This window comes from Pholcus phalangioides, unplaced genomic scaffold (assembly GCF_987345545.1).
Source record: "Pholcus phalangioides strain wild (caught in Gottingen) unplaced genomic scaffold, Ppha-v1.0 ptg000001l_1, whole genome shotgun sequence".
NCBI classification, from domain to species: domain Eukaryota; kingdom Metazoa; phylum Arthropoda; class Arachnida; order Araneae; family Pholcidae; genus Pholcus; species Pholcus phalangioides.
In genome coordinates this window covers 24,021,967-24,036,827 of record NW_028301594.1, presented here as the reverse complement: position 1 = coordinate 24,036,827, position 14,861 = coordinate 24,021,967, and the positions used below count along the sequence as shown (strand labels likewise).

The 14,861-nt window shown below is 36.7% G+C and overlaps 1 protein-coding gene across 1 annotated transcript; it reads left to right on the top strand.

Annotated features, from left to right (window-relative positions):
* Positions 1-4,539: 4,539 nt before the first annotated feature.
* Positions 4,540-14,230, top strand: LOC149090157 (pancreatic triacylglycerol lipase-like). Its single transcript, XM_089232415.1, has 7 exons — positions 4,540-4,809; positions 6,907-7,181; positions 9,071-9,217; positions 9,406-9,514; positions 11,882-11,998; positions 12,808-12,891; positions 13,737-14,230. Exons 1-7 carry the CDS (start codon positions 4,704-4,706, stop codon positions 14,015-14,017), a joined length of 1,119 nt encoding a protein of 372 aa, XP_089088541.1. The 5' UTR covers positions 4,540-4,703; the 3' UTR covers positions 14,018-14,230.
* The last annotated feature ends 631 nt before the right edge of the window (positions 14,231-14,861 follow it).

Below are 14,861 nucleotides of genomic sequence, written 5' to 3'. Positions count from 1 at the left end.
TCCGAGGCTTTACATGTCGCAGGATGCTATAGGTGGATCGATCGGGCTCTGTGTTGTCCTCCCACCTTTGTTGCCATTTATTCAATAGATCCTTCCATAGAATTTGATATTTAGATGAAAAGTTTCTCTATTTCTGAAGCGTTATATGATCGAGTCTGACATCTTTTTTTTCCCTTTGAAAAATAAATTAAAACAACAACTATCACCACTACCCACCGTGTATGCAACCTCGAAAACATTTCTCTGGGTAATTACAAACGAATAATTGGTACATGCAGGAACGTGTAGAGCGTGTGTGTGTATATATGCGTGACCGCTAACGTATTTATGTTGTCGTAGTTATGCTTAATTTAATTCGTGTTATTTTTGTGCTGTCATCTCTCTTCCAAATTTTGAAGTGAAAATGACGATTACCCGAATTTCCATGCAGTATCGTGTTGTAGATCTGCCTGTTCTCTGCGAGAGACTTTTTCAAATGAAAAAAAAAAAAGAAGCTCTCCTTCGCGCTCTCCGAAGTTGGGAAACCACGGAACAATAATTTCAGCTGACCACCGCTGTTCCGTCAATGGGGTTCGAACCTGCATCCTCACGATGACATTAGAATAATTCTAGTAAATAAAAATAACAGTGGAGAAACATTTGGATTTTGTGACAATCTGTTTTAATATGATGAAAAACGATGCAAATTTTCATTCATTAGTTTCTTGACATATGAACAACTTGGTAAAAACTACTAAGAAATTCATTGGTTCTCTGAAACAGAATGGTACGAAAAATAGATTAAATGAAGAAAAATTTCGTCATATACAGGGTGATTCAGAAAAGATAGGAAAAACTTTAAGAGGTAGTAGTACACACACACACACAAAACAATTTTCATCAGCGTCTAAAATGAAATGCAAACGTGCTGCAGGGCACAACACAGTAAAACCGAGGATACGAGGAGAAAACACAAAAATAACGTATACGTTAAAAAACAATTTCAATGAATAATTTACAATAATTGCTCAAAAGCGCAACAGGCAGCGATGATGGAAGAAGAACAGCAGTGAAGGAAGGCATCAGACCAGAAAGCAAGCAAGGATCCCGTTCCGCGCAGCCTGCCGATGCAAGCGCGCAAATGTTTTCGGATTGGGCAACCGCCTCTAGGGGAAAACACTCACCGTACATTCGTGCTGCCTCTGTGGTATTTCCGTTTGCAGCTCCGTAAATGAAATGCATGTCAGCTTTTTCAGTATTACTGAAGTGCGCCATTATCCCGTACGCATTTGGAATGCGTTAATTTTCATTTTTTTTCATAAGATAACTATTTACAGGCGAAAAATTACATAATCAATGATAAATATGAACTATTTACATAATTTTCTTAACAATATTTATATTCTCTGACTTCCTTTTTTCCCGTAATCAATTTTTGAAACGTACAATGCAGTACGTAACAAATATTTACATTGTGTATAAATATGTCGCAAAATATGAATAAGAGGTTTTCGGTATTAAAATAGTGTTTTTAATGGTATGGGTGAAGGTTGGAAGTGCGCATTTTTAGAACTGAGGCCTATCCGGATTTTTCGTTTTCCTGCCCGCCCATCAACCACATTAGGTCGGATAGTCCGGATTCTACTGTATTTTCGAACGCATAAACTTCACATACACGTGATATAAATAACGAAGAAAAACACCACTAATTTTACCGAAAATAGAAAGAAATGGCGATGGCATTTACGCAGGAAAATTATCACCGCAAAAAACATGTCGTGGGCTTTTTCCTAGAAAAAACAAACAATATCTGTAGCACTTTCATTTTCAATAATACACATGCCGTTGAGCACCCAACTCTAAAACAGAACTTACATTTCGTTTCGTGCACCGCCCCAGGCTCTTCCGACCATTGTCAATTTTAGCCATTGCCACGGATGGGTAGAACTTTCAACCACGAAATAAGTAGCGACAAAAAAGGCAGCTTTAATAGATCAAATTAATGCGTGCGTGACTAACTTCGTGGCTATTTTACAGATACATTTTTCGTGTATCGTTAAAATAATCTGATAAGTTCGTTATATTATTATGATAATAGGGGGTACACTGATATGGTGAACATTCATTGATCAATATATTGAAAATACTCACTTTAGAAATAATTCTTGAATTGATGAAAAAATAATAATTCCGGAATTAATGAAAATACAGAATTAACGATAGAAAAAGTTCAGAACTGATGACAAGGTAATTCCGGGAGCGATGGAAAGATAATTCCAGAATTGATGACAAGGTAATTCCGGGAGCGATGAAAAAATAATTCCGGATGCGATGAAAAGATAATCCCAGAATTGATGAAAGAAATAATTCCGGAATTGATGAAAGAAATAATTCCGGAATTGATGAAAATTCAGAAATGATGAAAAAAATAATTCCTGAATTGATGAAAGAAATATTTCCTCAATTGATGAAAATACAGAATAAGCGATAGAAAAAAATTCAGAATTGATGAAAAGGTAATTCCAGAACTGATGACAAGATAATTCTAGAATTGTTGACAAAAGATAATTCCTGAACTGATGAAAAAGATAATTCCAGAATCGATGAAAAGGTATTTTCAGAATTGATGAAAAAAATAATTCCAGAATCGATGAAAAGGTATTTCCAGAATCGATGAAAAGGTATTTCCAGAATCGATGAAAAGGTATTTCCAGAATTGATGAAAGAAATAATTCCTGAGAATTGATGAAAATATAGAATTAACGGTAGAAAAAATTTCTATATGAGAGAAAAATTCAGATTTAATGCAAGACATAATGTCAGAATTGAGATGAGATTCCATAAACTTATTTACTGTGAGTGCGAGGCCCCACAAAGCACGGGGGCCCGTCGTAACTGCACTTGTCGCACAGTCCCGAGGGCGGCTCTGAGGTAAGGAAACAAATCTGAAACTAAATTACAAAAATGCATTGATACTTATATATAAAAACGCGTGACGTTTTTAATAAATAGGAAGTTTTGGGTTAAAAAGTCCTTGAGTTACTCGATGGCGGTCATTCGAGTATTACGTCAGCATCGGGGGGGGGGGGGGGGGGTTGGATTTGCTGACTTTTGATGACACGGGGGGGGGGGGGTCAAAAATGGCTAAAAATCTGCTTGCGTAATACTTGAATAGTCCCATACGCGTTTAAAGTCATGAAAATACATAAGTATTGTATAGATACGAAATTGAAATTACAAAAAAATATACAAAAAGAAATTAAAAAAATTATATACGAAAAAAATATACATAAAAAATTAAAAAAATTATATACAAAAAAATATACAAAAAAAATATACAAAAAATATACAAAAAAATATACAAAAAAATATACAAAAAATATACAAAAAAATATACAAAAAATATACAAAAAAAATATACAAAAAAATATACAAAAAATTAAAAAATCATACAAAAAATATATAAAATGTTTACATACTGAATTAACATCTTTTGGTAAAACTGATGAATCGCAGCTTGGTAGGTCCTTCAAAATGTATTTTTAGCTGAAAGACTAAAAATCCAATGACTTTCCGTCATTTCGTATATAGAAAAATGCATTTAATCAATGCATTGAATATATACATTTGCCAGAGCACGAACTCGAATTTTAGGTTTACAATGTATTCGAGACATCGACTTTTTCCTCTTTGCGATAGAGAGAGTGACGATTACAGGAGCTGGTCATATTAAACAGCGTGGAATAATGTAAATTATACGAACACAACCTGCAACACATGATTTCAGATTCCAAATGGACATCAGAGGTGCCAAACATTAACAAACTTGAAGCCAAAATTTCATTCAAAAGTACAAATATAAAAAAAATGTTGATCAATTTTTAAATTTTCTGCCTATCTAGTGAGCATAATTCGAAGCGAAATTGACACTATTGGTGTCCTTACAGGGAGGTTTAGTTCAATGGCATGAATAATGAAAATCTTGTCCGTGGCTGTACCTGAGGGTGACCGTTATAAACAGGGAGTAAAAAATACATTATTTACATAGGCTTTTGGACGGGAAATTTTATTTGACCGCATCTGAGGGTTGGACGTTACGAGAAATTTTACTGTGGATGCTAAAAAACCCTGATATCACGAATATCATTTCCTAAAAGCCTTCACGTACAATGTAACTCTCATTATGGTGATAGTGTTTATTGTTGTTTTGTTGTGGTGTAGCAATGTATTTTGTTGATCATGAATTTTTAGATCTTCTATTCGTTAATGATGATGCTTCACGAAAACGAAACAGCACGGCTTCAGCACGTTCAAAATCGTTGACAGGAGGATTTCAAGAAATTCTCCAAAAAAAACCCAAATAGCATTGAAAAAACTCTTCATCTCTTCCTCATAACTGTCAGATACGATCCGTAAATTTTTGCTATTTTCTTAGTTAACGAGTTCCCAGCTTGCGGAATTCTCATTTTTCTCCGTATATACCTAGGTAATATGCGTACATTGGGAAATATCGCGGTGGGGGGGGGGGTATATTTTGATCTCGTTCAAAAGCATGATTTCGCATAAAAGAACCGAATCGTAAGTACGTAAGTTACGCTCATTTCCTCGAAAGTTCGTCACGCCTACCCACCTTTTGTTCTTTAAATGAATGAGTTGTAGAAAATATCCTGTTATAAAAATCGATATCTTCGGATCGAAACCAGGAAACAGCTCCACAACTAATCATGTTGAAGGAAAGATTCGCGATGGTGACAGTTTTGTTGTGGTTGTGTCAGTCCATGAATTTATTCGGAGGCCCCGGAAACACTGTCGAGGGATTCCATCTTCCAGGTGAGTTTCCGAGGCCGGAATTTCCTTTTTCCAATTTCATAGATTCCCCCTATCGTATTTGAATATATGTGTGTGTTACGATAAAAGTGTTATAAATCGGTTATTATGCATAATCGCCGATCGTCCGGGTATGTTTGATACATTTATCGCTTCCACCGGCGATTATGCACATATGTAACTAGGATTTTTGCATTATTTTGCCGCCACCCCCAGAAATTCAGAATTCGATAATTTTATAAAAGCGTTCTATGTGTCCACCTAAAATTTGCCGCCCGGGGCAGTTGCCTCCCTTGCTCCCCCTCTAATTCCAGCCCTGTGCACATGTTACGGTAAATGCGATAAATCAGTTATTATACATAATAGTCGGTTATTATGTATACTTACCAATCGTCTTGGTAAGTTTCATTTAGTTATTTATCACTTTTACCGGAGAATATGCGTAATACCCGTGTCGTTGGTAAATTTAATAAATAATTGAAATGTATGTCCATAATCAGTATGATTATGTATAATTATCTAATTTAATTGGTGAATTTGGTAAATATGAAAAACTTCCAAATGACTCTAGTATGTGTGATGAATATATCGGACCCCGATATAATCGTAACAAATTTTACTATCGTACTCCCGATATGATGATGCAATACATGTATGGATTATCATGTATTGATTACATAGTACGATTTATCATGTTCCTCCAATGCTTGGGTATTATGCATAGTCGCTAGTAAAAGCGATAATTTTTTAGTACTTATCAAATTTACCAACGACACCTGGGTACAATGCATGATCGCCGGTAAAGGTGATAAATTTAGGGAAATTTATCAAAATGCTTAGTAAGTATGCATAATAACCGGTTATTCTGTATAATAACTGCATTTATCATATTTACCGTAACCTATATGCCCAAACGTACTTGGTAAATTTGATAAATACTTAAAATTTATCGCTTCTACCGGTGATTATGCATAGTGCACTAGTGCTGGGGAGGGAGTACATAACTTTCGGCCCTCCAAGGGATTCCATCCGGCTCGCAAAAGCTGCTTCGATGGAAAAAGTATAAATACACAAAACACGATGAATGCCTACGCTAACCGCAATTAATTCGCTAAAATACGGGTCACAACCAAAAAAATTGTCAAATTCAAGAAAAGTTGCCATTTACAGCCGAAAAAAATCTGGCCCGCAAAGCGGCAAAAATACCAAATATCTGGCCCATGAACTGGAAAGGGTGTATACCCTGCCCTAGGTGTAATTGGTGAATTTGATAAATATGAAAAAACAATCCCAATTGGGTATTAACATTATGATAATAATAATGAGTACATAACATCACAATAACATAAATATAGTCGGACACGATATAACAAGTCCGATTTTAGAGTTCGTTAAATTGGAGTCTGTTATGTTGGGGTCTGACTGTATACTCAAAAAAGCTTGAAACAATTCCTTAAATCAACGAAATTGTAAAATGGGAGTTCATTATATCAGGGTAGGATGATACAATTTGTCAAATGAGAGATCATTCTTTCGGGGTGCAATCTTTAAATCTGTGAAATAGGAGTCCGTTATATGGAGGTCCGATTTCAGAATTCGTCTAATAGGAGTTTATTACAGGAATTATTTCGGGGAAGTCGATAAACATTCATTAAATCAGATTTCATTATATCCAGTTAAGACTCACAAGTACGGTCATCTAAATGAAATCTCGATATAACGATAATCTCATGATAAGGAAAAATATCATTGTAGAGGGATTTGTCATTATAACGAATATCGTTGCAGCGAGGTTTCACAGTATAATAAATCTTACCATCGTAATGGAAACGATTTATCATATTTACCTCTACGATTATGCATAACAACCGGCTAATGGGATGAATTCTGTACGATTTATCATGTTTACTAATGGCACTTGGGTATTATTCATATCTGGTGAAAGTGATTAATTCAGTAAAGTTCATCAAAATTACCAAAAATAGTCGGTGATTATGTATAAATAACAACTGGTTTTTTACATAATAACCGGATTTATCATATGTGCCGTGTGTTATCACATGTGTATAACACATGTATTTTTAAATCTGTTTCCATCAGGCTTATTCAGCAACCATTGCTACGAGGACTTGGGATGTTTCTATACGGGTCCTCCATTTTACGACCCTCCCGTTCGACCGGTCACTACGGCTCCTTGGAGTCCCGAAAAGATGGATACCAAGTTTTTGCTATTCACGCGCACCCAAAAGAAAGACGGATATCGTCTAAAGCCGACGAAAGAATCGCTCCAAGGATCGCCATTCAACGAGACTCTGAATACGAAAATCCTCATCTTTGGCTATTGGACTTTTCTCACCGGGACTGATCAATTCTCGGTAAGTATTCGGGAAGCCCTTACGAGAGAATTACAGTAGAAGAGTCCGTTATAACCACAATTCACAATCACCCGAGTGACGCAGTGGTAAGATGATCGTCTTCCACTATGAAGCCTGCCGCCAAGGTCCTCGGGCTCGAATACGGGTAGGAACATCAGAAACAAGTTCTTTGACTGCCGAGCCTTCTCGTGGCCACCGATAGATGGCGGCTTCATTTCGCACCCAACTCCACTGGTTGGAAATTGCCGTATGGCGATATATGGCTGGCAATTGGTGTGCGGTAAAGTAATTCACAATCAGCATGAAAATTGTTGTTATAACGGACTTCTCGTTACAAGCGAATTTCCATATTGTGCTCTGTGTCAGGTTATAAAATTATTCAAAAATTTCTACATTATCTACATTGACATGTCTTTCAGATCGCGTTTCGTTCTAATATTTACGGATGAACCGAACTCAAGTCGTGAACTTGAATTTTTGTTCTCTTAGCGGTAAATTCTCTAAGGCAGGAATTAAGCTATGAAAGTTTGATAAAACATATTTTACAAAACTTTATTTAAATTTTTTAATCATATAAGGCACAGTTCGACGTGTGCAAGACAAGTTGTATTAAAATTCTGGAATTACACCAATGAATTTTTTTTCACGTAAAAACTGTGAATAATCGTGTTCTTCTGATGAACGGTAGGAAAAAAAATCGTTTTTGCACAAGCTTTCGGTCCATAATTCTCGGGCCTATCAATGAAACTTTTGCTGACACTCTTCAAACCTTTAAATTTTCCCTGCCAGCCATTTCATGACCAAGCATCGAAGTTTCACTGTGAGCAATGTTCTTGTCTTTGGAATCTTAAAACTTCCAGAAAATAATAATAATTTCCCATTACGTGACTGATCGAAACAGTCTCTGCTGTCGCACCAACATGAGAGAAATTCAAATTTCTTTCTTCGACATCAGAAACCACGCGTGTTGTGCTCTTATACTTCTTTCCAGGTTTTGACCTTTACTATGATTTCAACAATTTTTTTTTCTTAAGAAGTGCAGCGCTCATCAAAATTATTTTTAATGGAAAATGTTTAGTTTTACTTCTAGTTGTCATTCTAAAATTTTTATGCACATACAAGAACGAATTTTCAAGATATAGTGGTTTTTCGGTTGCCCTCAAAATTTTTTTCAGCACCTTATATTATATCACTTCCATGGTTGTATGTAGCCTATTCGTCAATATTTTCTCACTAATTAGAAAGTTTAAGTTTTTTAGCACAATTTTTTTGAGTTATTCGGGAATGACTGAACTGCAAGGGCCATTGATGGGCCCGAGAATTATGGACTGAAAACTTGAGCAAAAACGCTTTTTTTCTCTTACCGTTATAAGAACACGATTATTCACAGTTTTTACGTGAAAAAAAATTCTCTGGTATAATTCCAGAATTTTAATACAACTTGCCTTGCACACGTCGAACTGTGCCTAATGGGATGAAAAAATTCAAATAGACCAAAGTCGAATAAAATCATCATATTTCCTATGTGTATAGTGAGGAAGTCCAAAAATAAGAAGGGATTGAAACAATTTAACTTTTCTGTGTCCATTTTTTAGAGGAGATATAACATACCTTATACCTCCTCTAAGGTCCTTGCTTTGTTCAAATAACCTCAGAGTACTTTTTACGAGGAGCATGTGCCATGATAAGAGTCATCATGTTCAATTCTTGAAAAAAGAGGTGGGAAAACTAGCATTTTTTAGAAGTTTTGGGAGGTTTTATTGTGTTAGATATTGACTTTCTGAAATTGAAATATTTTCACCATCTAACGATTTGAAAAAAAATTTTCATAAGTTGCAACCACATGAGGGTAATGCAGTGTTTATCTGTTTCTCTCTCGAAATCCTCAGGTAATGAAAGATGAACTTTTAGAACAAGGAGATTATAACGTTATAATCGTCGATTGGTGGAATAGTAATCACGGCGATTACAACCAAGCAGTAGCGAATTCTCGTATGGTTGGAGCTCAGACCGGTCAGATTGTGAGGTTCCTGCAGGTAATGATATTTATGAAAAATTAAGGAAAATAATTTCTATTTTTATTCCTCATATTTTTGGTGTTATTAGGCATTCTTTTGAATACATCAATCGTGTTTCGACTCGTTTTGGACCATTTAATAAGTTCCAAATGTGTAAATTTCATTTCATAATAAACGAATTTATTTTTCTATTACCTGTCTTATAGAGAGAGCGGAACATCACTCCCGATTCGGTTCATATAATCGGGCATAGTCTTGGAGCTCAAGCGGCTGGTTATGCTGGACAGTCGATTCAGAATTTAAGTAGAATAACCGGTAAGTACTTTTTTCTCAGGAAACAGTCAAACTTAGTTATTAGGACCTCGGCTGTGATGACACCTTGGATATAGCGCTAATAACACTATTCAACAAATTTTCATGAAGTCTTTGTAAATGCATTCAAATGAGTTTATTTATTTCTATGACCATAAGGGAGCAGAATATTACCATATTGCGAAATCATTAACTCCAGTATTTAAAATTGGAGGTATGGGGCAATGACATTAATGTCAATAATGTTTCCGAATACACAATTCATGGTTACATGATGAATTTTTCAACAATCTTCCACACATTTATTACGAATTTTTATGACAAACTATATATATATATATACATATATATATATCAGAAAATGGGCCAAAGTAGATAATAAATAACTACATTTATTACAATTTGAAGTTGGGTGCTGCTCTTGGCCTGCCGTTTGTATTGTATCTCAGGAGTGTCTCTCTTGATTATTTAACAGTAGTCTCTAACATTGCCGGGCTCCCTTCATACGCCTTCTCAATGACAGCAATGTCCTGGTGGAATCTGAAACCATGTTCATCATCATCATCATCATCATCATCATCAATAGTACATCAGTCCTAAGACTGGTTCGTCCCCATGTTTTGAGCAGCCGCCACTCATCTCTGTCTTTGTTCTTTAGTTGGTTACAACTGGTACATTCTGCGTTATTTAGTAGCGTTGAGATCCAGGTGATCCTGAGCCTTTCCCTGAGCCTTCCCTTCAATCCGGCCTTCCATCACATCTCGCAGCAATCCGCCGTGACGAAGAACATGTCCCAACCACCATAGGCGTCTGTATCTAATCCTTTCCAGGATTTGGTGACTCTCTGCAACCTGTGTTAGTACTTGCGAAATTAATCTTTTCAACGCCTAGCTTATGCGCTCCATGTGCCTCCAGCACCACATCTCCAGCGCTTCCAATCGTTTCGCGTCTCTTGTTTATGGTCCAGGTCTCTGATCCGTATAGTGCGGTAGACCATATACCTTAATCAGGCGTTTTCGTAATTTAATCGGCAAGTTTTCTTGTTCGTTAACAGTCCTTGTTTAGCGCGGAATTCTTGTTTAGCAAGAGCGATTCTTGATCTTATGTCATTGCTGCAGTAGCCAACTTCCGTGATCAAGCCCTCCACCAAGTATTTAAACGATGTTTCTTGTTGTAGTTGTTGACCTTCGATTTTTGTTGTGAAGCGATGAGCTTTCTTGCCCATGTTGACACGTTTCGCTTATATTTATTTTCATCCCGTACTTCTGGACATTGCAGTCAATCCTCCAGAGTAGTCTCATCAACGTTGCCGGGCATGCTGTCATCCGTAAACTTTATCGTTTTCACTATCCGGCCCCCATATTCGGATACCTGCATTGTATTCATCAAAAGCCTCATTTAAAATTAGTTCCGAAAAGACATTGTGTAACCCTGGTGATTGTAGCCATCCTTGTCGGACGCAGCGACAGATGTGAGCTGGTTTGTGTCGCCTTCTTCTAATCTTATAATTGCCTTTTGTCTTACATATAGGTCACGAATTAGGCTTAATAATTTTTCTGGACATCCGATGCTTTGTAATAGTGGGAATAGTTCGCTCCAGTTGACACCATCGTACGCCTTCTCATAATCAATGAAACAGACGTATAACCTTCTTCCTACCGTGTGTTCAGCGGCTCGGCTATCGATCGCTCTTAACGCTGTCACTGCATCTCTTTTGTCGCCAATTTCTTCCTAAAGCCGAATTACAAATGATCTAGGTATTTTTTGATGCAGTTTTCCATACGTTTCCATATGATATGGAGTAGTACTTTCGAGGCGTGACTGATAAGACTAATTGTTCCGTGTTCATTGCATCTCTTAACCGAGGGTTTCTTTGGTATTGGTATGATAACTGTCGTGCAATGTACTTCAGGCCATTTGCCCGTCTTATAGATATTGTTAACAAGTTCAGTGTCTCCACTTTTTTTTGATAGTTCCGCGGGAATGCCGTCCAATCCTGCTACTTTCCCCGTAGAAACCATGTTCATCACCACAAAAAATCAGAATTATTTGAAGAGCAATCGCCGGCATCACTTGTTTTTTCGTCACAGTCCAACTGATACTCTTTTTGATGCTTCTAGAATAGTTAGATTTTCTCTCCATGTAGAACCACTACTTCATATAGCCATCTCCTCTTTTCCACACAAAAATTAGTATATTACGTTTAACGCACTCTAAAAAAAATATAAAGTGTTTTGAGTTATTCGAAAACTGTTAGCGCTCTAAGAATGAAAACTTTTCATTTTGATTATTATTGCATCATTAACTATAATTTCAACCTCTGAGAAAATTTTCATTTTAATGAATTTTGTTTTTCTTTCGTTCCATCAGGACTAGACGCCGCCGCACCGTTGTTCGAAGGAACAGATCCGGAAGTACACTTGGAACGCACGGATGCTCAATTCGTAGATGCTATACACTCACAAGCGGCAGACTTTATATTGGAAGGTAAGTGGAAATTTTGAACTCATTTGCACTTCAGTTTGGTTTAAGAACTCGAATAGCCAGCATCCTTATATATAATATCTATAGATAAGATCTTATCTATAGGGGGTGTTGGTGGTTCCAAAAACACAAGAATGTCAGTGGGAATTCCTTCCTCCCCCGGAACGGGAACAAAGAAACGCCTCATATTATTTTTGCGTCGGAGCACTTGAAGATTAAAGTTCCCATAAACTTTCACTGAATAAAGTGAAAATTTCACTTATTCAGTATTTCACTTATTCAGTATTTCACTTATTCAGTATTTCACTTATTCAGTATTTCACTTATTCAGTATTTCACTTATTCAGTATTTCACTTATTCAGTATTTCGTTATTCTTTCACGCAAAGAATTCTGCTGGTTCTGTTTTTCCATGAGAACAATACGTGAACTTTTCTCTTTAAGGACTCTTACTTTGTGTGGGTAAATTTTAGAGTACTTGTAGAAGTAGTAAGGGATAAATACGGAAGGTTTTTCTCGGGTTGCCAGAAAACGTTGTCTTAGCAAGAATCGGTTTATGTCGCCAAGTTATTTCAGCTGTGTCCTCAGTTTTTTTCTTCTTCAACACTACAAGCCAAGTAGGATGAACGCATTCCAAAATATCGCTGAAGATGCCAAACGAAGAATATTTGATGCGTCTAGGAGTGCGCGTGCGCATTCCTGTTGTCCGAGCTATGATGTGAAAAAAGTAGTAGAATATTATATATATTTATTTATATAATATACTGTCGTGTTATTTATGAAATCGTATAAATCTTGCTTTCATGATTTCAGGTTTCGGATTCCTATCTCCATATGCTGACATTGACTTCTACGCGAACAGTGGTAATAACCAGCCAAAGTGCAAGAAGGAAAATGGTATGCGTTTTGATCGCTTTTACTCATTGTTCGTACTCTCGTGAGCATGGGCGGAGATACGGAGAGCCCCCCCCCCCCAGCGTCAGAAATGGAGTCGACTGATCTAATGAATATGTGTATATATGAATTGACATCATCATCATCATGCATCCCCCAGCAATAATGACCGCTACCGCCCCCTAGAGTTTCAAGTCTCTCTCCGCCTATGGTCGTGAGATGGTTTACCCTACTGTTGTAGGGTGAGACTTAGTCTAGCGATGTCGTTATGTAGTGCTATAGATTGGATGGTCCAAGGCTATATGTATCTATAGCAAGAAACCAGACGACGGATAATGAGAGGGTGCCCCCCCTCCCCGAACTTTATCTCCGCCGGCACTCGATTCAGGATTAATTTCCGACTCGTGCTCCCGGATTTGTAATGAGAAGGATGGCAGCGTTGAATCTACAGATTATTTACCCGGATGCCCTTAGAGGCGGGACGGGGATGCAACAGAAGCATTGCTCATTGTTCATCAAAAATATTATTATAGTGTGACCACGGAAAGATGGCCTCTGATCTTGTAGGACCTTCGTCACGAAAAGATAGAGTCCATTCTTCAATGGGGAGAAATGGGGGAAAGGGAAATGAACACACACCTCCAGGGTTGTTCCTTGAAAAAAACTTTCCCCAATTTCTCCCTACTGAAGAATGAACCCTCTCCTTTCGTGATGAATGTCATACAAGTTCAGAGGCCATCTTTCAGTGGTCACATTATACTTTGTTGCCATTACTTATTATAATGCATTATTACCAATTGATACCACTCATTTCATCCACGTCCTTATCGATGAATTCATTTTTCCAGCTGGTGGAATACTTTTTATAACATACTTCGTATGCAATCACATGGCCGCAACAGACTACTTTACTGCATCTATAAACATCGAGAACTGCGAGTTCATCGGCACAGAATGCGACAACTACAAGAACTACTTAGACGGCAAGTGCGATTCGAACCTCAAAGCTGTCGTGGGATTCAAAGCCGAACCCATTCCGGGATTACCTCCCGGACGCAAGTTCTACTTTCGCACTTCAGCTGTTTCACCGTACTGTATTCCGACAACTAACGGCACGCAATCGACTTGATTTTTTTCTTTTTGCCCAATATTGTATGGAACTACAGTACTGTGTATTGTACGATACATATTGTCATCATTATAAATCATTGGCTCTTGACCTGGGGGAAGCAACATGAGAGAAAAAATTACATGTGGACTGTGTGATTATTCAGGAAAATTGAAAAGATGATAAAAATTGAAGTTTTTCGTTATTAAAAAACATGAATTTTGCTTGCAGAAATTTGTCACGCACATTTTTTTTCCTTTCTTTTTTCGATTAGCGATCATACTTGTGTGTGTGTGTTTTTCATTTCGATTGAGAAAAATTATCATTAACACCTAAAATATGCATGTTTACATTTGTACCTTCGTGTTATTATCATTCCTCTCTTAGATTCGGTACTGTTTTTGAGCATGATTCAAAGAAAACGCGAAAAATTTAATCTAGCGTCAAACAAACATTAATATACCATTGCTCCAGCTGGAATTCAATAAGGGTTAGAACATTTAATAATAATATACTGGGTATATAACTAAAGCACTACTAATCAGAATCTATTCAAATACAAATACAACGCCACAACAGGCAAAATGCCCAACGAAGTGGCTGAGAAAAAGATGCCCATAAAAATATGGATGTTATATATTGCAAAAATACAGCAACCCAATTAAAAATGCAATTAACAAAAATTATAATCAATATATACACGTGATAAACTATTATAAAAATTGAATAAAGATTCCTTGAATCTTTTATTCAATTTTCTAAAAATGTTAAAAAAATGGTAACTTTTTGAATTTAATTTTTGAATTAAAAACAAAAAGCAAAAAATTAAATATCAACCATAGCCAAAAAGGGGATTAAATAGTAA